Raw genomic sequence first — 24,742 nt, 5'->3', positions numbered from 1 at the left:
AATTAATTGCAAATGACATGGATAAATATTTGCGAAATATTTAGATGTTTTATTGTGCACACAAGTAGGGGAAGTAATAAATTGTAGCAAGAATTTTGATTAAAATTTTGATACTTCTTGTTCAATGAAAATATTAAAAATAATGTTTTTGGTTTGTCTATGTACTTCCCATTTGGTTACGGAAATTTGATGTTTAGTGCAGATTTGGAATTTCGGACAAGTAAATTTTTTTTGTTTTGTCATAATAAATTTTAACCGATTAAAACTTGATTCTGCACTCAGTTTGGTTGCCTGTACCAAATTTTATATTATAGCGGCAGAGGTGCAAAATGGTCATATAAGTCGATTTATATGGACGTTCTATGTTAATCTGTTCATACCAAACATGACTCACATATATTTCTAGACCTCTTTGGTGAATTATTGACATTAAATCATAGAAAAATATATCAAAATCCAAATTAATTCAGTACTTATCCATATCCAAATTCAATTTAGTACTGAATTTCCCACATACCCCAATCCTGATACCAAACTTCAGGATTCCTGTTCTATTGATTCACCTAAATTCAAATGTTATCAAATTTAGTAACGTTTAGTAAACATTTACAAATTTTCATTACTACCCACATCTTGCAATCCAATGGCAATCGTATTACCTAATTCCAGCTCTATTGGTTCACCCAAAATTCAACTTGTACCAAATTTGGTACACATGAGTAGTAATGTTATTTCCAAATTTCACTGTTCGAGCTCTATCAGTTCCTCAAATCAAAATTGCACCAAATATAGTACTATTTAGTACTTTTCATACTCATAAGTACATATATCACAAACTACTAATCCTATACTCAGACGGTAATATTAATTTCAAATTTTCCACTTCCATCCGTTCTTCAAAAATTCTTCCAAATTTTGTACATTTTAGTAGTTTTCGGATAGTTATAGTCCAAAAAACCTTTTGCTACAACTATTCTACACTCCATCAGTGACCCTCATTTAAAATATAAGAGTTGTAGCTCTACTGATTCACCTCATTTAGTACTTTTCGTGACGTTAAAGTACGAATTTCCAAAAACCCAGCATTTGGACCAAGAGTGACCCTCACCCCAAATTTCAAGATTTTAACTTCACTCTTAACTCTTTTATTAATATAGATTTGGAGTCGGTTTCGATATTGCTAGGCCCAATGATGTTGATGCCTTCCTCACAAAATTTTGGAAGTTTTCCCGAAAAATTATTTTATAATATTATTCCCTGGCATTATTTTCATTATTGGTAATCGAGTCTCTGCCCCATATTTTTGTCGAAGACTTCATTGACCTTGGCACGTTTGATGGTTGCTTGTGCTGATTAATCATCCATCGCTTCTATGGGATGATTAATTCTCGAATTTCCACTGCTCGCCATTGAAATTGTTATATAGGGCTTTTTGATCTGTAGGAACTTTTCACTAACCGCTCAAAAAAGGCAACTTTCCACCATCCGCTCAAAAAGGTCACCGGTACCTTGACTGCAAACGGTGAAAGACCGATAGCATTCAGTTTTGCTACTCATGCTTATAACCTACAAAAATATTTATTAGAAATCCACGCTTATAAATCCTATAGTCCTACAATAAATATCCTTAAAAATTCAACGCTTATAACTAATATAATCCTATAAAGAATATTCTTTAAAAATGTACAATTATAACTATTATAGTCCTCTAAAAATATTACAGTCGACTCCGCTTTACTATAAGTCGCTTAACTGAAAAATATCGGATAAGTGAAATTGATTTCCTGCACCATTACATTTTAGGTTAATCGCCCACAATTTACTCCGTGTAAGTGAAACTTCGCATAACTGAAAATATCGGATAACTGAAATAGCCTTTGAAGTCAAATAATTACCTTTTAAATCACTCCGTATTACTGAAAATCATGAGAGTGAAAGATAATGACAGAATATTTTGCATTGAGGAATAAACATATTCAAAGCCCGCCCTAACAGATATTTTTCTGCAATTAATGATTTGACGTCGATGAACGTTAAGTTTGTTTGGTCAATTTTTTAAAACCATTTGGAAAATTTAAAAAAAAAAAACTCGGTTCCGCATTTCTATATTTTATATAGGGGAAATGTCAAAACGAGGTTCCATATAATTAAAAAATTTTTGAGGAGGTCGTCCACTTTTAACTACTCCAAGATATTATTTAAATCCTTGAAGATGATAACCAAAATTTAAATAGGAACAAAGTAATAATGTGAATCTATTATTCACAATCCCACATTAGAGGCATGTCAGCTATTAAAAATACTAAAATCGGCTAGTAGGAAACCTTTTTAATGACAAGGACCGATATATTCCGTTTTTAAAATCTATCTATCTATCAATCAAAAATATTATATTATAGACCACATAATAAGTAAGATTCGTTACAAGCCGCGCATTTTAATAATACGCATAAAAAATACAGTTCATAATAAAAATCCTAGTGAACATGCCAACCAGTTCCAATTTCTATCGTCTATTTTCATAAAATTCGAAACCTACGAATTCGATATAAAATATGAATTATTGAAATTCCTAAAACTTATAAGTTCGGATAACTGAAATTATTTTCAGTTAATCGAACTCCGCTTAAGTGAAAACATCGGATAACTGAAACAAACATACAGATTTTTTTCCGTTTTAGTAAAGCGGTGTCGACTGTATTACGTATAACTTTTATGGTTCTATAAAAAATATTCGTATAATAATAATCTTAAAAATCCAATTATTCAATCTTATAGTTCTAATAGTCCTTCCAAAGGCATTCTTTAAATATCAAATCTTATAATTCCGATATACCTTCAAAAAAATATTCGGTAATAATCCACGCTTATAGCTGTGATAGTTCGACAAATAATATTCCTTAATAATCCATGCTTAGAGCTCGGATAGTTCTACAAAAAATATTCTTTAAAAATCCTCGCCTAATACTTATGCTAATTCACTAACCATTATAGTGATATAAAAATATTCGAATACCTTTAAAATTCTTTTTTCAAAAATATACGCTAGTACTACCTGTTCTGTAAGCGTAAACTACTCTTACAAAAAAACAATTAAATACATGGCAGTCCTTCAGATAATGTTTTCAATAACTTCACGCTTTTATTCTTCTTCACTCTCCATATATTTTTTGTTAAAAAATAAGCTATTCAACTATTGTACCAATATTTACACAACACCCAACAGCCTTAATGGTATGCTATTATACGATCAGTTTAAATTTTAAACCAAATCTCCGATATCATTCTCCCTTCAGTTCTTTGTCTTGGGTGAATGAGTCCTTAATGACATTGAACAATCTAAAAGGTTAAAGTGAAGCGCATGTAATTAAGCAAAAAAACTTAAAAGTTGTCATCCTTAAAAATATTCCGGTTATCTTATTTTTAAAATCTCGTTCATTTTTTTCACGATTTTTATTTATTATCTGTTCTTTGCTATTATTGTAACTTGTGATAATTTTACGAATGTAGACTTGTGTAAATTTATTGGAAATTGCATTTATTTACATTTTCTCAAAACGGAGAATAAAAAATGTTTATTAATCATTCATAAGAATCTGTTTGTGGGGAACAAAGGAAAATTGATGTGAAATTTTAATCAAATCGGAAGCCAAGAAGTCGCTTTGTGTCTTCAAATATTATTTATTGACAATGACGTATAAATAAAACTGGTTTTTATAATCAAACCTTTGTAAAAGGAATGAGTAAGTAGATTGGTGACAATTTCTTTCCCATTAAAATTGTGTACATCTTAAGGATTTATTATGGTGAATATTTTCCTAGAAATTGCGATGATACATTGCAAACTATTGTATTCTTTTTAAAAGCATTTCTTACATGAACAATTTTTATTATAATGAAAGAGATTGTAATTTTGCGTAATTAAAAACTAATTATTAAATCTAGAATAAATCTTTCGTTTTGGACACATTTAACATTTTTTGCTGCAAGCTTTAAATTTGAGTTCATTGTATTCTTATAATTTTTGGTTAACATTCGCATCAATCAACGGAGAAACTGTAAAACCTTCAACAAACCTGTTGCCGTATACATTTAGATAAAATATGGATTTCATATTAAAAAAATCGGACAATGACATTACAACTCGATCGAATTTAAATGCATCTTCCTGTTATATCTGCATGAATATAAACGAAAACGAATACTAAGGTAGGTCGAGTTAAATTTATTTATTTATTATTTATCAACCAATGACCTAATGGACAATCCTTGTTGATGAGGTATACATTAAAAAGACATTTAAAAAACGCATTAAAAAGGAATTAAAGGTGTTATAAAATTTATATTTATTAAATCCTATTTTTATTAAAGAAAAAGTCACCAAAGTTCACCATGAGTTGACATACAAAATACGCTTAATCGTTTGGAATCGGAAATCGTTTTTTGCTATGGTCAATTGCTGCCAGGAGAAAACGAAATACAAATTACATATTTGGAAAATTGATCTAGAATCTCGAACATATTAAAAATCTATGCTAATAGCTCTGATAGCCCTTCAAAAAACAATCTTTAAAATCCACGCTTATAGCTTCGATACAAATCTCAAGAAATATATTTTAATAATCCACACTTATTGCTCTGATAGACCTAAAAATCCACGATTAGAGCTCTGATAGTTCTTCAAAAATTAATCTTTAAAAATCCCGCTCCGTTAAAAAAAAAGAATCTTCAAAACATATTCTTTAAAAATCCACGATTAGACCTCTTATAGCCCTAAAAAAATAATCTCTTAAAATCCACGCTTATAGCTCTGATAGTTCTTCAAAAAATATTATCTGAAAATCCACGCTTATAGTTCTGATAAAAATCCACACTCATAAGTCTGATAGTCCTTCAGAAAATATTATATAAAAATCCTCGCTCATAAGCCTGACAGGACTTTAAAAAATATTATTTACAAATCCTCGCTCATAAGTCTGACAGGGCTTCAAAAAATATTATTTAAAAATCCACACTTATAGCTCTGATGTCTACCCAAAATAATATTTCAAAATTCACGTTTATAGCTCAGCTCAGCACAGTCCTTCAAAAAATATTTCACAATTCACGTTTATAGCTCTGACAGTCCTTCAAAAAATATTTCAAAATATATATATATAGCTTTGATAGTCCTTCAAAAATATACTTTAAAAATCCACACTTATATCTCTGATAGTCTTTCAAAAATATTATTTAAAAATTCACGCCGATGGATTGTCCTTCCAAAACTATTATTTGAAAATCCACGCCTACTAGGAGGATAGTCCTTGAAAAATATTATTTAAAAATCCACGCTTATAGCTCCGAAAGTCCTTCAAAAATTATTATTTAAAAATCCACGCTTATCGCTCCGAAAGTCCTTCAAAAATTATTATTTAAAAATCCACGCTTATAGCTCTGATTGTCCTTAAAAAATATTATTAACAAATCCACACTTATAGATAAAAACTATTTTAAAAACGCCACATAGGCGAGATAGTCGAAAATGGTTTAAAAAATTCCTGTTTTCTTTATTAATAATATTCAAATTCCCGCTTATATTTTTGATAGTCCTTCAAAAAACAATTAAAAATCCACACTTCTTTCAGAAATAATTCAAATATTCCTTCTTATAATTCTGATATTTGAAAAAAATGTAGTATTGTTTTACCAACTTTGAATGTATAACATATTTCGTTCCTGTAAAAAAAAACACATAGAAGGTGAAAGTAAAGTAATCTCCAAAACAAAAAACACATTTACTTTTTTTCTAAATTCCATTAAAAACCACACTTTTAGCCAATGAATTATTGTTCGTGTGACAAAATTTGAATATTTCATTTTCATTAGAAAGATCATAAATCGTTTTCAAATAATTGAGAGTAACAAGATCACGATTATGTAAATAAGATCCAATTGAATTTGGCATAAATCCTCCACCATAGCCAGTCCATTAGAAAGTTCCGAATTAGAACATCTGATAAGGAATTTCAATCAATATTGATACATTTAAAAATCCAAAATATATTGAAAACAAAATATATTTTGGCCAATTTGCTAAAAACATAACAAATGATTTTCTCCTTTCAAAAAACGATAACGAAACAAAAGCATAAAAGCACCAACGAAAAAAAGTGTCATTAATAACAAGTTTATGGGCGATACCTTCAAACGTGTGCAGTTTCAATAATGAGATTACGAGTAAATCTTTCTTCCATTGTAAAGTAGTGACAAACGTAGAGTAGGTAGATGACTTGGCACCATCCCCATCCAATTGATACTGGCATGACACGTTCACGTTTTTCTTTATACTGTTATTGTTGTTGGTGTATGCGTAATTTGTTAGACAATATATGTATTTTTTTATTTAATGAATAATATTGGCAATTGTGAATAATAACATTGATCTTGAATTTCTGGCATTTGGTTGTCGTCGATCAGCGATGATTGTTACAAATAAATTTTGGTTTTTATTATGTGTGTGTGTGTTTTTATAAGGAAGCGGTATATTTTTTTGTTACATATTCACAAACGTTCTTTAGGATTTTGTAACTTCCGTATAAAGGTGGGGATGTTCAGAATGGAAATATTGTATTATATTACTTTTTTTTTAAATATCCATGTCCATAACCCGAATAGTCTCTCAAGAAATATGTTAAAACTATCTACGCTTATAGAACCAACAGTTGTTCAAGACACAATTGTCGTTCTAAAATATTAAAAAAAATACGCTGTTATAACCCTAACTATTTTAAAATATCCTCGCATAAACCACTATAAACATCGTATAACATTATTAAAAATATTTAAAGAAAAATCCACATTACCAGCTCTGAAAGTCCTTAAAAAACTATCCTTCAAAAATATTCTTTAAAAATTAACGTTTATAGCTCTTACACCCCATAAAAAATATTCTTTAAAAATTAACGCTTATAGCTCTTATACCCCATAAAACATATTCTTTAAAAATTAACGCTTATAGCTCTTATACCCCATAAAAAATATTCTTTAAAAATTAACGCTTATAGCTCTTATACCCTATAAAAAATATTCTTTAAAAATTAACGCTTATAGCTCTTATACCCCATAAAAAATATTCTTTAAAAATTAACGCTTATAGCTCTTATACCCCATAAAAAATATTCTTTAAAAATTAACGCTTATAGCTCTTATACCCCATAAAAAATATTCTTTAAAAATTAACGTTTATAGCTCTTATACCCCATAAAAAATATTCTTTAAAAATTAACGCTTATAGCTCTTATACCCTATAAAAAATATTCTTTAAAAATTAACGCTTAGAAGCTCTCATAGGCGTTAGAGAATATTCTTTAAAAATTAACGCTTATAGCTCTTATACCCCATAAAAAATATTCTTTAAAAATTAACGCTTATAGCTCTTATACCCCATAAAAAATATTCTTTAAAAATCCACGCTTAAACCTCTGATAGCCCATAAAAATATTCTTTAAAAATCCACGCTTATAGTTCTGATAGTCCTTCAAAAAGTATTCTTTAAAAATCCACCCTTATAGTTCTGATAGTCCTTCAAAAAATATTCTTTAAAAATCCACGCTTATAGCTCTGATAGTCCTTCAAAAAATATTCTTTAAAAATCCACGCTTATAGCTCTGATAGTCCTTCAAAAATATTCTTTATAAATCCACGCTTATAGCTCTGATAGTCCTTCAAAAATATTCTTTAAAATCCACGCTTACAGCTCTGATAGTCCTTCAAAAATATTCTTTAAAATCCACGCTTACAGCTCTGATAGTCCTTCAAAAATATTCTTTAAAAATCCACGCTTATAGCTCTGATAGTCCTTCAAAATATTTTTTAGACATATAAAACTAATAGTCCTTCGACAGATATTTTTAAAGTCCACGCTTATAAACCTTATAGTCCTTTATTTTTTTAATCCACGCATATAAACTAGATAATACATTATTAAAAAATCCATACTGTAGCCCTGATAGTCACATTAACCTTTAAAAAAATGCGCTTATAGCTCTGATATTTATTCAAAATATATTAAAAATTGCGCTTATATCATTTTTCATTATTTCGATGCCTTCTATAGATAGTTTTTCGAGGTGTTGCCAAGAGAATGTCAAATTTAATATTTTGGAGTCAGTTGATAAGATAATCCATTGTATTTAAATTCAGGATGGTGAAGTCTTCTGTATTCCTTTTATATATTCCACTCTACTAGAGGTCCGTGATTGTAGTCTTTTGTCCAAACCCAGAGTAGAAGAATAAATCTTTACAACAATTATCAGAAAATTTCCAGTTCCATACAACACAACATCGCTCAATATCAAAAATACCACCAAATGTGTAGCCTATTATTTTTGAATTATTTATATTTTAATACTAAAATAATATTCTATGCCATAGCAAATCGTATTTATGTTTACAACTAATTACAGTATTTATTTAAAAAAAGAAAGACAACTTATAACAATACTCTATAAATATAATTATTATATGTACGTTAAAATATTACTCTTTCACCTCTGGTGCTGGTGTCTCATTCAATTGCTGTTTATATTCATCATATTGTTCCTGAGTCATAAGACTAGCCTTAATATCTTCACAATGTTCAGGTTTTGGCAGTACAATGGCTATATAATTTGCACCCTCTTCAGCTGTTAGCAAGCTTTCAGGATTATCCGAAACTTCTGTATTGACTTCAACAAGTTTGCTGCGTACACAACTTGGAATTTTATAAACTTCACCGGATTTAGTTGTCAACAGGGCCAACGTGGAATCATGTTGTAGTACCATACCACCCTTCTTTCCTTTACCTTTCACCGTATTTTTGGCCCTATCCGTTTGTCCAATATCAAAATTAAGGCTAGCAATACCTTGACTATATGCCGGATGTTCTGGTGCCAATGATATCAAACAAATACGATTTGAATGGAACAATACTTGATATGCTGATTTATCGCTACCACTTTTCTTAATGTAATAATACCGGGTAAAGAAACGATCTACAACAGAGGGATAATTGTCGACATATTCATCGGTTATGGCGCTAACTTCTTGGCCACAAATTGTCTGGGGTTCATGTTGAAAGTAATATGCGGCCAATGGATCGGTATGCATGATGTATTAGATGTTTTGTTCCTCTTCGATTAGTTTACGTTTTAGTTCGGCTTGTCTTTCACGTGCCTTAGCTCTGTTGGCAGCTGAACGAGCTATACGTTCCTGTTTCAAACACTTGACAACAGCACTATCGAATGAATTGCAATATCCCACAAATTTTCCGACTTTATGCTAGAAAAAGTAAAATTAAAATAATAAATAAATACTAAAATGTTATATAAACACAAGAAGGAATTGAAATTCCTCTGGGGAGATGTTCAGAACACTTACTTCTTCGTGACACTTTTTCAACGCCTCAATCAGTTCGTTGCAGTGTGGTGTATGAAGATGTGGCGATAAATCTGTGTGCATTTTTTATTCAGGTCCACAAAAGGGTTATTATGCCTTAGAACCGGCAGCTAGTCTATAAAAGTTCGGAAATGTTTCAATGTTTTTAGAATTGCTGCTTCTTTCTAGCCATTTGTCTAAAACGTGTAAAATAAACAGAAATGTTAGCATGCTCAGCTGTTGTGCGGTGATTTGATTAGTGCAAGACGTAACGTAAACGTAACTTTCGACAAGACTTCTTACAATTGTTATACAGTGAACCACATAATTTTAAAGATGTGTGACTACATACGAAAATATATGTCTAATAAAGGAACAAGTTTAGTTTAGGTCCCGGTCGCGGATCTTTTTGACATTTTTACAATAGGTAGTCCTTGAGGCCCTGATTAAAACGATACAATGTTCTTGCGGCTATGAGCATATAAATTTTACTAAGGGAATATGGGTATTATCTTAATGCGCTTGAAGTTCTGATTATAAAAATTTAATTTTCTTATCGAACAAGTCCATACTTCCTGAGATATGGGACTCAAATTTGTAATTAGGGCTTCAACTGCTTTAAATCGATAACCTAACTTCGTGTATATATTAAGGATAGAATTTTAAGATACTCTAAATCGGTCGAGAAACATACATGGGGTTGTGTGAAAAAATTGACCTACAATGTAATTTGGGCGCCAGGAGATTTTTTAAGGACACTTTGGTGAGGGAGGATTTTCAACATGCCGAAAATGTGTCGGATCTTTGATCTTAGACATTTTGAAATATAGCGGTATTTATATGAGCGGAATTAGAAATTATTTTCAGATGTTCAATTTTACTGTAGGATGATGTATAATTTAAATGGGCGTAGTGTATTTACACTTTAGTCCCTCACTGTATATATATTTTTTCTATTATCCGAATTGCATTTAAGTAACCAATAACCATACCGCACGTTACACGTGCCTGGCGAACAACATCAAAAACAAAATATAAACAAACAGCTGATTTGTAAAACGTGTTTGAAAAACAAAAACGGGAGGAAGAGTTCCCTTAAAAAGTATTTTAGTGCATTATTAAATTAAAAACCACAAAATGTCATCCAGCAAACGTAAAAATCTGAATGCCATGGAAGAAGATCCCAGTGATTCGGATTCAGAAACATCTAGTGATGATGATGAAGATAATGGTCCCCATCCTGATGCCTATACAGGAAATGAGGTTTGTTTATTTATATTCATATTAACTAGAAGTCAGGAACTGACTATTCAAATTGTTCTGTAGGAAGTTCAAATCGATTTTGAAGGGCGGGCCCCTGTTGATCCCGATTGTCATGGCATTTCTCAATTATTGCAAAGAGTTTTTCTTAAGGCTCATATTAATACCATGCAAATGGCTGATATGATTATTGGTGAGTATGGACAAATTACACGGATTTTGAAATCTATAATAACATTCTTGGGTTTTTGTTCTTTTTAGCCCAAAACTTTGTTGGCAGTGTAATTTGTCAATGTGACGATGGCATGGAAAGCGATGCTGATGATATGTGTGAAGACGGTACCATTTTCGGTATTACAACAGTTCTTAATATTACCGCCAAGAAAAATGCTCCCTGCATTGATCAATTCCGCTCCTTTATTGTACAAAAGGCTGAAAAACATGCCCCCGATTCTGTGCTTACACATTTCCGTGATGTACTTGGCAATGAAGCTAGACCCATAGGGTATTTGATCAATGAACGTTTTATAAATATCCCAGCTCAAATATCAGTACCACTATTGGAAAGTCTATATAAGGAAATTAACGCAGCCAAACAAAAGGGAATGCCATTTAATTTTGTCTATTTCCTAATGATCATTAAATTCTATCGTAAAGAAGCGAAGAAGGGTAAACCAAAAGAAGATACCTATACTAATGCAGAGGAGGAACTGATTGCCACAAATGCAGTAAATTCATTTGAATACTCGGTGGCTGATGAATGTGATATGGGCATGTCGGGTGATTGGTTAGAAGGTGATGCTAATTTGACACCTTATCGGAAAGTTGTATTGTTCGATGCAAAACATTTGCCACAACTAATACTCGATATACAGAAATATATTAATGGAGAATAAATTACCTTCGGAAGATAATAACAACTTGTGAGATATACATACTTTGAATATGTATAAATGTATTTTTTTAATTTTTTAAGATTTAATAAAATAAAGTGAAATGACTAAATTTGAAAATAATATATATTTTAAAATTTGTATTTTATTGGTGACAACTGAATGAAGCATTTGTATTCACGATTGACTTAATGTTTCTTCAAAACTTATATCAAATTCGATAATAGGGAATATCGGTCCACCCCTTCTGGGTCCTCCCCCACAAAATAGTCAACAAAATTGCAGAGAAATAAATGTTTAATGTCAAATGAATTCAGCTACATCCTTAAAATTGCAAATGGGTTCATTTCACAACATGAATCAAAATTTTAATATTTGAAGCTTTGGCTTCGAATTGCATTTTTTTGAAATAAATAAATCAACAATAAAATTCATGGTACAAAACTCATGTATACAAAGTAGGTATCTTTTATGTCTAATGAACAGATCGGCATTTGTTCATTTTCATTTATTGTGGCAGTATAGGCGATAACATAGAGGTGTATTTTTTCTTTGTTGACAAAACATACCCTGTCTTGTATAATTGTAATACCAGTCTGACATCAGACTTTTACCACATCAACTGGTTAAATATGAAATATACATGTTATAATTTTTATATTTGTTTGCAATTTTTTCTTATTCTAAGTAGGTAAATTCCCTAATTTTTATATTTGTTTGCATTTTTTTCTTATTCTAAGTAGGTAAATTCCCTAATTTTTATATTTGTTTGCAATTTTTTCTTATTCTATGTAGGTAAATTCCCTTTATCTATAGGATAAGGCGATTTATTTGCATTTGTTGTCATTAGTAATAGGAAATGTCCCTTAATTTATAATATAATACTTTTAAATGCCTCATGAACTCATTTTTGCAATGTTTTAGGCAACTGCCTCAGCTAGTTAAACATAACCTATAGGTTTCTATTTTTTTAATGTCTTCTTATTCTTATAGGTAAATTCCCTTCTTTTGATTTTGTTGTCATTAGTAATATGATAGGTTAAAGTAATTTAATTATGTATATATTTTGAAAACATCTGCAAATATAATTGATATTTTTTGATGTTTTCTTCTAAAGTCAATTAATCTGAGGAGATATAGAATGGTTATCATTAACATTTAAAATATATAGAGTAAGGGCTCCCAAAACAAATAGCTTAGGTTAACTATTTTATTATATAAAAATAGGGTGTAACATAATATTGGGCCTATCACAAAAATTTAATACCCGAAAAGAACCTAACATTTGTAGACACAACCAATACAAAAAATGGGTGTTTTGTCGAAGTGAAAACTAAATCAAGATTGATACTTTTTGATAGGGAGATTTGCTACACCATGATGAAAACCCAAAAGTTATTGCCAATTCGGTTAAAAAACGTGCCCAAGATACCTATATTTGGGGCATCAGTATGTATAGTCTACTCGGAAACCTGAACCCATACTTATACGGCGATTTGCTTCCCAACGAACATGCCAAATTACAAATAATTCAGTTGATAAACTAATACTACTCAAATTTTGAGAAAAAAAATTGGCGAAGTGAAATATAAAATAACCAGTAAGTGAAGCAGAATAGCCGGATGATACCTTAAACAACCGAACCGAATGTACAAATAAATATTTTAGAAAGTCTAAGAATTTTCACCGAAAAAAAATAAGTTTAGAAAGTCCACACCTATTTGTGATCCTTAAAAAAATGTAAAAAATCCACACATATTTGTGGTTCCTTAAAAATAATATAAAAAGTCAACGCCGATGTGTAAAAAGTCAACGCCGATTTTTTAATGAATTCACGCCTGTGTGTGGTTCCCGAAAAAAACTTTTTTAAAGAATCCACCAAATATAGGCGGTTTTTAAAGAATCCACCTCTTTATGTAGTTCCTTAATCCAAGCCTTAATGAAATCCCTGATTTTTTTTAATTGAGACTTTTCTGCGATTTATAAAAAAAATATAAAAATTCACGCCTATATTTATTTTCTGAATAATTTATGTTTTTTAACAATCATGGCCATGAAATAAGTAATTTTAAAAAATCTCGGCTATATGGTCTCTATGTGTGGCTAATTTTTGATGCTCGAAAAAAATTAAAAATCCACGTCCATATGCTTCCCTTGAAAGAATTTTTTAAGCATTTACCTTTGTTATATTGGATTTTTCTCTTTAATCAAGAACTACCAAATCATTTCTGCTGATTTTTTTTTTTTTAAATCTAAGATGCCATAGTAAGAAGAGGAGCTGTTAGCCTGTAGTCTGTCAAGAGGGCCCAAATAGCGATATAGATCCACAGAAAGTAATCGGCGCGGTACGACTAATCTGCTCCGTTCATTTGTTTTTAAGATACGAAAGGTGTTTTCATTTTAAATAAACATTTGAATAATATCGGCCGAACAAATTTCAAACTGTGGCGGATGCGAGTCCATTTGACTCCCAAAATATTGATTTGATTATCATGAAAAGAGTCAAGCTTGTTTCTTGATCATATTTTTCATTCTCCGTGTAAAGTTTAGTTTCTTTTGTATGGGGCCAATAACTGAATATATATATATGTTCTATGCTATGTCCATATTTTGCCTTACCTTGAATATAACGACATTTTTCTATAACGAACAAATTTGCTTGGCCCCTACTAGTTCGCTATAACCGTACTTCCCTGTATTTGGATTTTAATTGATACCATTATACTTATATTGATTTTATAAAACATGCCACCATGAGAAAAATCATCGCCAATAACCACGGAAATAACAATAAATAACATTCGAATTCGTTTAAAATATAGATGTAATATGGAAACGTTAATGACTGTAAGGTATCATATTAAGTTATTTTTTTACTGTTTGTATAATTATTTGTTATTTTTATCATAAAAAATTAAGAAATCCTCATCCATCATTATTTTTTTACAGCATTTCAAAATGTTAACATTGTGGGTGTATCGTACTATACATTTATAACAAAATTAGTATAACAGTTTCGATGTAGGGCTAATATCGGAGTACATTGTTTTATTAGAGTGAAATAAAAATTCTAAGTAATTCGGAATATTCGTAATGAAAAACAGACAAATAAAATATTGAGTATTTATTTTTTAAATATTAATAAAATATATTGCTGATTTGCATAAATTCTTTGTTATATTAACGTTTACGTTATACGTCATCATTTAAGATGAACTATAACAGTTCATTAGTGTTTGTCATTCTCTGTTAAATCAGCTGATTTTTGTTTTTATCGGTAACCGGCAATTTTCGCATACACACATAACACGAACGTATGAACATATGTGTGTGTTTGTTGTAGCATTTATTTATAACGTGTTTGCCAAACAAAAGATACCAACAGCAAACAATCATTCGTCTATTTGTAATTTATTCTTATTGTTTATTTTTTCTTCTGTGCTTCAACAAAGAAATTACTCACTGGCCTGACTGTCATTAGCATTGCATTACAAGTGTTATCAGTAACTTACAACTATCCTAGTATAAAGGCAGCGTATTGGCCATTGTTTTGGAACACTTGGCAAAGTAGGTGATAAGCAGCAGCTACTACTATAACGCGTATCGAGATTAGTTGTTGTTCTTCTTTCGTTCGTACGTTTTGCTGTCAGTCAGTCAGCAGGCCAGCTAGCCGACGACATTCATACATATAAGCAGGCGAAAGAAAAAAATTCACATCACTGCAATTTCACTTCCAGTTGCTGTTGCCATTAGATTCATTCAGTTACTTTCGAGTTATTGGCTTGTTCGGAACACATTGTGGTCTGTGCTCATACGGTTACGGTTGCATTGTAAAGATCAAGTGAAAATTCTTCTTCAAAACCCTCTCAAAAATGGGACTGGACAAGTAAGTATATATACAAATATTTCTCTCTTACCAAAAAAGTTTATATAATTTACAAACAAGTAAAAACAAATTGTGTTCTCTTGCTAACCCCAATTTCGTCGTTTTGTTTGTTGTTAGAGCAGAGATATTTGCTTTTTTTATAGAAACACGAGACTTAGAATAACATCAGTGCAAACGTAGCTGGAATTGTTAAAAATAAATACGAATACTTGTTGGTCAAAACAAAATATTGGAATGTTAATTATTGTAATATATATTCTTGAAAGATTTGTGAATTTATAATGTTTATTAAGATGGGACGGGGACTTATGGCCTCAACAGTGTATTTTTGGCGTTTTTTAGACAAAAAAGTGGTATATTAAGTTAACCACTAAATAAACAAATATTTTCCTTGAAAATGTTTAACTATTAATTTAAATTGGAACAGGGCACGTTACAATTAATAATACCACACAAAAATTAACTTACGTTAAGTAACGTCGTTTTACTTTCCGTATTTAATGATAGGAATTTTTATTTTGTTTTTTTGCAAAATAGTCAGGCTGAATCCCAGTTTGTTGTTTTTATAAAAAAACAACAACTATTTATTAGTGGTGAAAGTATGGCATTGTCCGCCGAGGGGTAAGGCAGGGAAGACTATAGTTTCGGATCTCGCCACTGATACTCATCAGTTCCCTTAGTTTTTTGTTGAGATATTCTCCCCAGAAGCTATTTATTGCTTCTTGCCTCTTTTTTCAGTTTAAATACAAATAATAGGACTAATGGTGTTGAACTTAGGGGAGGAGGTATCTATGCTTTATTTTTAATTTTAATTAGACATGTAAAAATCTGAATACTTTAAATTGGTTTGAATTAATTTAAATTAGTATAAATTAAAATAAATGCCGAGGTCGAATACCTGTTATGAAATTTTTACTATACGTAGTTCTTGGACCCTGATAACAACGCTATATATTTCTTGCTGAAATTCATATTGCCTTAGATGTGAACCTCCAAAGTTCAGCTGGAAAACTTATACTTTTCCCATACTTTTTACTATAAGTAGTTCTTGGATCCTGATTACAACGCTATATATTTCATGCTGAAATTCATTTATGATATATGAACCTCCAAAGTTCAGTGAGAAAACGTATGCTTTCCCCATACTTTTTAAAATTCACTAATGCAATATGGACATGAATTTAAAAGGGTTGAAGTGTTGATTTAAAAATGTAATTATTTTTATCGATGAAGTTCATAATATTTGATTAAAAATTCTGTGGCATATCCCGTATTGGCATCTTATACCTAAATCCTTGGATGGGCCGCCACTCACAAAAATTGTTATATTTAAAAGGAGATTCTCTCGCGAAGCCATTGCAGCACGTCTTTAATCCCCGGTCAAACGACTGCCAACTATTATATATTTATATTTAAATGGAAATACGGTCGAATTTTCAGTTAAATACTATAGATTTTATAGGAGGCAGTCGTTCGACCGGGGATTTAAGACTTGCTGCAATGGCTACGCGACAGATTCTCCTTTTAAGTATAACTTATATATATATATATATTGAAAACAATTTTTTCTTCATATAGCTATTATATATTTGACTTTTCCTGGGTTACATTAGGTAATTTAACCCATGGCTGGCTGTTGAGACACTCTTTTGATCATACTCACCGTTTTAATTATTTAACCACCTTGTCCAACCGAGGCATTTCGTGTTTTTGGAGGATGAAAAACACATATCCAGGAAATGTGCGATACTCCGCCTTATTATATTTATTTTAATAATCTTTTTTGTAATTCTTCAGAATTACCGTTTTGCGGAAATTTTAAAAATTTGTTGTTCATGTATAAACTTCTCGTCCCATTTTCGGTATTTTGAAGGTCCTAGATGAATTTGAAGGTCCTCCCTGCACACAATTTATATGCTATCGGCATTTTAGGTTTTTTTAATAGGTATATAAAAGTTTGGCATAACATACGTATCGTTGTTTTCTTTTGGTGTAGGATAATTCGGGCATTTTGACTTTTTATATATTATTTTTACCACTTAAATTCGTTCTACTTTTAAAACGATTGAGATCCACCTTTCCTCACTAGCAATTAGCTAGCATATCCTACATTGTTTTATCTGCTTTATATACATATTATGTATTTTTTCATTTACAGAGAAATTAATTATGAACAATTAACAGCCATAAAATAATTTCTTATTTTTGTCATACGTATGATAATTGTTTAATATTTTTTGAAAATTATTAAAATTAATTCACATTATTAAATTAATTCGCTTTAATGGCATATGAATTCAATTTGGTTTTGATATAATATATAAAGATCAAAAACGTGTCGAATTAATTGGTCTAAGCGCATTTGTAAATTAAATTATAGCTGAGGCAAATTTAGTTCTTAAGCAAATTTATTTAAGCAACAAATAAATAATAATTGTGTGCCTATTTAAATTTTTGCTATCAATACCTTTTTGGTCAGTTAACCAAATGCAAATGTGCATTACACATTTAATGATTCGTAATTAAATGTGAAATTAAATTATAAAATACCATATAAATTTGCTCTGTCATCTGCATTCAAGAAGAATGTCACCTACTTTTCTATGAATATAAATTTCCCTTCCATTACAAGCAGTTAGCTTAAAAGATCTTACTACTTTATCTACATCTCAGATATATAGGTTCTTTAATTTTATTACTTAGAGTATTTTTAGGCATATTAGTGCAATCGTATAATTTATAATATAAATAAAAAATCTCTTTTAAATTAATTGTAATTAATTCCCCACAAATAAATTTGTTTGTCGTATAATTAAATAAACTACAAAAGCGTGCCGAATTAATTGATCAAAGCGCAGTTGCAAGTCATGTTTATACTATAGCTGCGAACAATTTAATTCATAAATACATTTTATAGTATTTCTACTTGGCGGCGGCGTATCTTGTTACAAACAATTTGCTTTCTTTTTGTATTTTATTTCTTCTTTGCCCAAGTTCTTTTGTATAGCCCCAGACTGTATTGGACAGTACTCATATTTCCTTATTTAAAGTCAAGGTTAGTTTTGTTTACATTTTGTAAATGAATGGCAACAACAACATCGAACCCATCAACGTAATAACTGAATATGGTAATAAAATAAATTAATGGCAATATAAAAAGAAGCAATTTAATCAATCATTTGCATGTTTATAATAATAAATAAAAATATATATGTAAATGCGTATTTACGCAGTTCATCTTTATTTATTATATAAACTGTGGGTTATTTTACATAGTTTTATATGCAATTCTTTGTTATTATAAGTAGGTAATTTCCCATAATTAAAAATGGAGAGAGATTTATATGTATTTGTTTTTCATTGGTATTAGGTAATTTCCCTTTATTTAAAACAATAATTTTTTTTCCAACAAGTACCATCTATTTATATAATATTTTTTTGCCTTCATTAGTAATGGGTAATTTCCCTTATTGATAATAATTCAATTCCATCCATATATTTTAGTAATATATGATCTATATAGCTTTAAGATACAATTGAATTTGGTTTGAAGTTTGTTTAGGATGCATTTTATAATACGAAGTACTGGTTTATATTTTGTTGATATGTTGCGATATTTATTGGCCAGATGGCGTTTTCGTTGCAACGAATAAACAAATCGAATACCAAATTTATCTCTATACTCATTTTGGTACCACTTATTACCTTTCGCACTCTTGTAATACTTATTTCCAAAACTAATTCCAAATTTCATGATTCGACCTATATAGGTTCACCCAAATCTTAATTTTACCAAATTTGCTTCACACAAATCCAATAGAAATTATATTTCCCAATTTCAGTATTCCGATCGTTTCACTTAAATATAATTGTACCAAATTTAGTACCATTTTGTATAAATTTCCAAAAATTCCTACATAGCCAAAGCCTGTACCCCAACAGTGATCCTAACTTTAAATTTCAAGATCCCAACTCCATCGGTTCACCAAAATCCACAAAACTTCCTACATATCCCAATCCTACACCTCAACAATGATCCTAACTCCAAATGTCAGTGTTCCAGCTCTATTGATAAACCTAAAAAATGTATCAAATATAGTATCATTTAGTACATATGGTACCACATTTAGTACTTTTCGTGCATTTCCAGCCTTATCTGACAACTTTGGACAAAGAGTGACCATCACCACAAATTTAAAGATTTTAGCTTCAGTCGTCAACAATGGATTCATGAAAAGTGGATACAATTTTTCAACCATGTCTGTACGAATCTTTTAGAACTTATTTTTAGAGATCTCGCTTAGTTTAAATACAGCTATCAATATTTAACTAGTTATTCTGGCTGTATATCGTTTCCTGGAGCCCCGATAATTCATATTTGTACTTTTAATAAAAAAACAATAAACGATTTTGGGAAATATATTTCAGAAGCCGAACTCAATCCAATATAGTTGTGTAGGGTATAAAAAATTGTAAAATCTATTATGATTAAAAAAAATATTGTAATAAAAAATATCTTTAGTATCTCTCCAAATACGTCAACGGAATTTATAACAGATTATGAAGTACTACTCTTTCATTATCATGCCTTCCCATCGGGTGTTAGCGATTGTATCGACATATTTAATTTTCTTAAACAATAAATAAGATAACCAACAGAAATTTATGACATTACATACAATATAAAACATATTTACAGCTTTGTTTTGCTTTGATACAACATTGTAAATTAATGTAGTTAAATTTTTTTTTATTATTTCTATTTTATTTGTAATAGTTCATAAATAATAGTTTTAACTAATTCAAACAATTCATGAATCCGCTCATTTGTTCAAAATTTCCAATTGATATTGAGGCGTATTTTAGTTGTTATCAATAATGTTTGTTTGTACTAAAATAATTCTTTACTGCTATCAGTTGTTGGTCGTTCAACTTTCATTTGTTGGAAATATGTTTTCGTTTAATTGAAAAATGAAATACTCCGAACTACAATATTTATTGCATTGGATATAAAAATCAAAACAAGATAACGCCACAATTGCATTGCATTTTATTTTTAGTATTGCAATTCGCTTTTATATGGTTCTGCAGTGAAATCTGTTGGTTTTTGGTTATTTTTTCTGTTTATTATATACAATATACATATAGGTATATTTTTATTTTAAGATCTGATAACTCTAATCTATGACAATCGTGTATAATATTATAAATTGTCAACTGCTGATAGCTTATCTAAAGTCTAAAACGCCGGCTTTTGTTGTTTATGTTGTTTAATAGGCAAAAAAAGAAAAGTGTAAAATACTTAGAACTAGAACATGTGATAAGTGAAATGGAAGATAACCAAGTAACATTAATCCCGCCAATATTCTTAAATTGCTATATATATACATTATTTTTAATAAACTAATTTCCTCCACTTCATCCTTTCACAGATTAATACCATGCACAGTCCAAGTGGCTAAGATGATACAAAAATCTGGCTGTGATGTTCTCTGCATCATTGACCGTCAAATTCCCACGGAATTGGTTGAACAATTCAATGAATTCCGTTCATTCGATAAGGCATTCGACAGTGTGGTTTCATGCTTTAAATCGCAAAAATTAAATTTACCAGTGGTCTATTCACCTGTACCAGAATTGAGCGATTATCATGATGTGCGTACCTATCAACAGGCTGCTGCAAAATCACTGCAGAGAGCCATAAAGGCTGGTTTCAAATCTCCCTTGCTGCTGATACCCGAAAGTAAAAAGTTTAGAAATGTTGAATTATGTACCGTTTTGGGTGCTTTGGAAGAACTTTATGTGGTAAGTTGTAGATTGATTGTTGTTAAATGCATTTTTTTATAACATCCTTTTTTATTCTTCCAGCCCATTCAATTACGTGAAGATGTACCAGACAAAAGTAAACGCATTGAAAATTTATCTGTTTTGATTTCAAGCCCCAAAGCAGAAGAAATTGTTAAGGAAGCCTTGGTTTTGGAATCTGGCCGATATGTAGCTCGTGATATTGGTAAGTATTATGTTATAGGGTGTAATATTTACAAACTGAGAACAGGTTAAAAGCAACTCTTCTCAAAACTAGATCCTAAAAGTATGCTATATAATTTAGGTTATAAAATATTTTACACATTGTGGATTGATTATTGTGTTTAGAAGAATATCGACAGGAACAGCGAGAACCAAGACCAATTTAAAGTTACGAAATTTCTTATATTGAACCATTCTTAAATGCCCCCTCTTCCAGATCCAGTAAGAATTTTAACGTTCACTTATTATACTCTCCATTATATTATTTTTGTCATTCTGGTAAATAATTAAATTTGGCATACCATTTGCAAACACCTCGAAATATTCGTCATATATAAAATATTTTTATATTCTTGATTAGAGCAAAAAATGTATGTCAGTTTAACCATTTTTGCTGTCTGTTGATATTTAGTTTTGAAATTTTGCTCCTAGATTTCAACTATTTTGCCTTATTTTTCAAACGAAGTGACTACTATTCCTCATTCCTGACTCTTTAGGGTATAAAACCTCCTTCGCTAACACTTTACAATATAAGTTAATATTTTGACATAGACTCATATAACTGCCTCATTTACGGCGTTTTGAAGGTTTCACTCACATTTTTTAATCAAAGTGGCTGTAAATTGAAAAAATATCCTTGCAGAAAATATTCGATGTAGGTCCATAGGTCCCCCATATATGGGACCAGCGCATGGCAGGCGCATTTTTCCAACTAAAGTGACTGTTATTTCTTGATGTTTTTACATACCCCTCATACAAAGGACTCTCGCCATTTTAGGCATTTCCATAGTCGCATTTTCCAAACACATTTGTATACATTTTGTGAAGACCCCCATATTATGGGCCTGACAGCTAAAATTATCGGCGTATGAGAGAGCTTTTATTTTTTAAATCGTATTTTTCAAGGAGTATCAGATAGCGTAGATTTTTTAATTACTATTTTTCAAGGAGGAGAGCGTAGATTTTTCAAATCATATATTTTAAGGATTATACTCCTTAGACTTTTATTCCTATTTTTCTATGAGTATTATAGAGGGTAGATTTTTAAAATAATATTTTCAATGAGTATCAGGGAGTGTAGGAGTTGTAGATTTAGCAAATATTTTTCAAAGAGTACCAGAGAGCTAGACTTAACTAATATTTTTCAAAGAGTATTAGCGGTCTTAGATATTTTAAATCACATTTTTCATTTCATTTTTTAAATCACATTTTTCAAAGAGTACCAGAGAGCTTCGAGTTTTAAATTACATTTTTAAGGAGTACCAGAGAGCCTACTTTTTTTAAATCATATTTTTCAAGGAGTACCAGAGAGCTTCGAGTTTTAAATCACATTTTTAAGGAGTACCAGAGAGCCTACATTTTTTAAATCTTATTTTTCAAGGAGTACCAGAGAACTTCGAGTTTTAAAATCACATTTTTAAGAGTATCAGAGATCGACATTTTTTAAATCATTCAAGGACTACAGAGAGTCGTCGTCTTAACAAATGCTAACATAAGAAAAACTTTAAATTTATTGTAGGATAGATTTCCTCAAGAGTGCAATCTATATACCAGGAACTCGATATACAAACTAATATAAATTTTATTGAATATTTTAATTTACCTTCATTTCTATTTCTACTATTAAACATTTAATTATCCAATTTTTTACTTTCCATTAGGTGTTGGCGATCCCGAACGTATGGCTCCACCACGTGTTGAAGAATATGTAACAAAATTATTCGATGGTCTCAAGGTAACGGTTATTAGTGATGTCGATACAATTACCAAGGAATATCCGCTATTTGCTGCCGTTAATCGTGCTGCCAACTCGGTGAAACGTCATCAGGGACGTATTATCTTCCTTGAATATTTGCCACCACAACCTGCCAAGAAGACCTTGATGTTGGTCGGTAAGGGTGTTACTTATGATACTGGCGGTGCTGACATCAAAGCTGGTGGCATTATGGCTGGTATGTCACGTGATAAGTGTGGTGCAGCAGCTGTTGCTGGTTTCATGCAGGTTAGTAGATAAATTTTAATCCAACAAATTACTATAGAAATCATCAATTTTTTGTGTGTTTTTTCAGATTGTCAAGGAACAAAAACCAGCTGATGTCCATGTCATTGCTGCCCTGTGTATGGTCCGCAATTCTGTCGGTGAAGAATGCTATGTTTCCGATGAGGTTATCACATCCAGAGCTGGTGTACGCGTACGCGTCGGTAACACTGATGCCGAAGGACGTATGTGTATGGCTGATGCCTTGTGTCGTATGAAGGAAATTGCTGTTTCGGAAAATTTGCCTGATCCACATCTCTTCACAATTGCTACATTGACCGGCCATGCTTTTGTTTCGGCTGGTGAGGGTTATTCCATCATTATGGATAACAGTGTTGCCCGTGCCGCCGATCATGCACGTAAATTGCAAGATATTGGCACCTCATTCGGTGAACCATTTGAAGTTTCAGTTATACGTCAAGATGATTTCGATTTTAATAACGGCAAAGTTATTGGTGAAGATATATTGCAGTGCAACAATATACCATCGACTCGTACGCCACGTGGTCATCAAGTACCAGCTGCCTTCCTTATGCAGACGACTGGATTGGATAAGCATGGTTTGGATGCTGAGAAACCATTGAAATATACCCATTTGGATATTGCCGGCAGTGCTGGTGAACATCCAAAGATGCCAACAGCTGCTCCTATTATTGCATTGGCAAAGGCCCATTTATCTTAAACTTGATCTTTTATGGGATTTGAATGAAATAATGTGTTTTTTACTACAATTTTGGTAAATTGTATTGTTTTCTTTTTTTTTTGCTATCCTTTTTTTTGTATTTTTTAAGTATTACTGTTTTAAAATAAATAAAACAAACATCACTATAACCACAAAATGTGTTTTATTTAAAAAATGTAGCATATAGTTTGGGGATAGAGAATAAAAGAAGCGCCTGAAAGTATGCTTTAGAATTTATTATACTATAACGACCGGCATTTTTCAGCCTTGGCAGTGCGATTTTCAATCATGTCATTCAACCGACATATACTTACTGTTCTGTTCTGGGCGCCTATTCCCTCAAAATGAAAATACACACAAAAATCGGTTTTATAAAAATGGAAATATTTTTTTCTTTGCCCAACCATCATGAATGAAAATGTCCCTTTTTAAAACATCAATTTTTGTGAGGTTTTTCGTTTTCAGGTAATAGGCGACCAGCACCGACCGGTAGGTATATTTGGGAACAGCATTCAATTCAAATGCAAATAACTCAGCGACTACTTAACCGATTTTCATAA

General features: G+C 30.9%; 3 protein-coding genes across 3 annotated transcripts; 2 read left to right on the top strand and 1 right to left on the bottom strand.

Moving 5' to 3' along the window:
* Positions 1–9,117: 9,117 nt before the first annotated feature.
* On the bottom strand, positions 9,118–9,480 carry LOC133325837 (COX assembly mitochondrial protein 2 homolog). Its single transcript, XM_061534556.1, has 2 exons — positions 9,400–9,480; positions 9,118–9,300 (listed from the first exon to the last, which is right to left on the bottom strand). Exons 1-2 carry the CDS (start codon positions 9,478–9,480, stop codon positions 9,136–9,138), a joined length of 246 nt encoding a protein of 81 aa, XP_061390540.1. The 3' UTR covers positions 9,118–9,135.
* A 1,038-nt stretch (positions 9,481–10,518) lies between these two features.
* Positions 10,519–11,552, top strand: LOC133325838 (protein BCCIP homolog). Its single transcript, XM_061534557.1, has 3 exons — positions 10,519–10,659; positions 10,723–10,849; positions 10,918–11,552. The coding sequence occupies exons 1-3, from the start codon at positions 10,534–10,536 to the stop codon at positions 11,550–11,552; spliced, it is 888 nt and encodes a 295-aa protein (XP_061390541.1). The 5' UTR covers positions 10,519–10,533.
* A 3,817-nt stretch (positions 11,553–15,369) lies between these two features.
* On the top strand, positions 15,370–24,182 carry LOC133325841 (putative aminopeptidase W07G4.4). Its single transcript, XM_061534561.1, has 5 exons — positions 15,370–15,435; positions 20,868–21,240; positions 21,304–21,445; positions 23,124–23,464; positions 23,532–24,182. The coding sequence occupies exons 1-5, from the start codon at positions 15,422–15,424 to the stop codon at positions 24,180–24,182; spliced, it is 1,521 nt and encodes a 506-aa protein (XP_061390545.1). The 5' UTR covers positions 15,370–15,421.
* Positions 24,183–24,742: the final 560 nt, after the last annotated feature.

This window comes from Musca vetustissima, unplaced genomic scaffold (genome assembly GCF_032173495.1).
Source record: "Musca vetustissima isolate MV318-11 ecotype Yass unplaced genomic scaffold, APGP_CSIRO_Mvet_v1 utg5221, whole genome shotgun sequence".
Taxonomy (NCBI): Eukaryota; Metazoa; Arthropoda; class Insecta; order Diptera; family Muscidae; genus Musca; species Musca vetustissima.
Note: the sequence above shows the minus strand (reverse complement) of the source record. Positions and strands in the feature narration are given on the sequence as shown.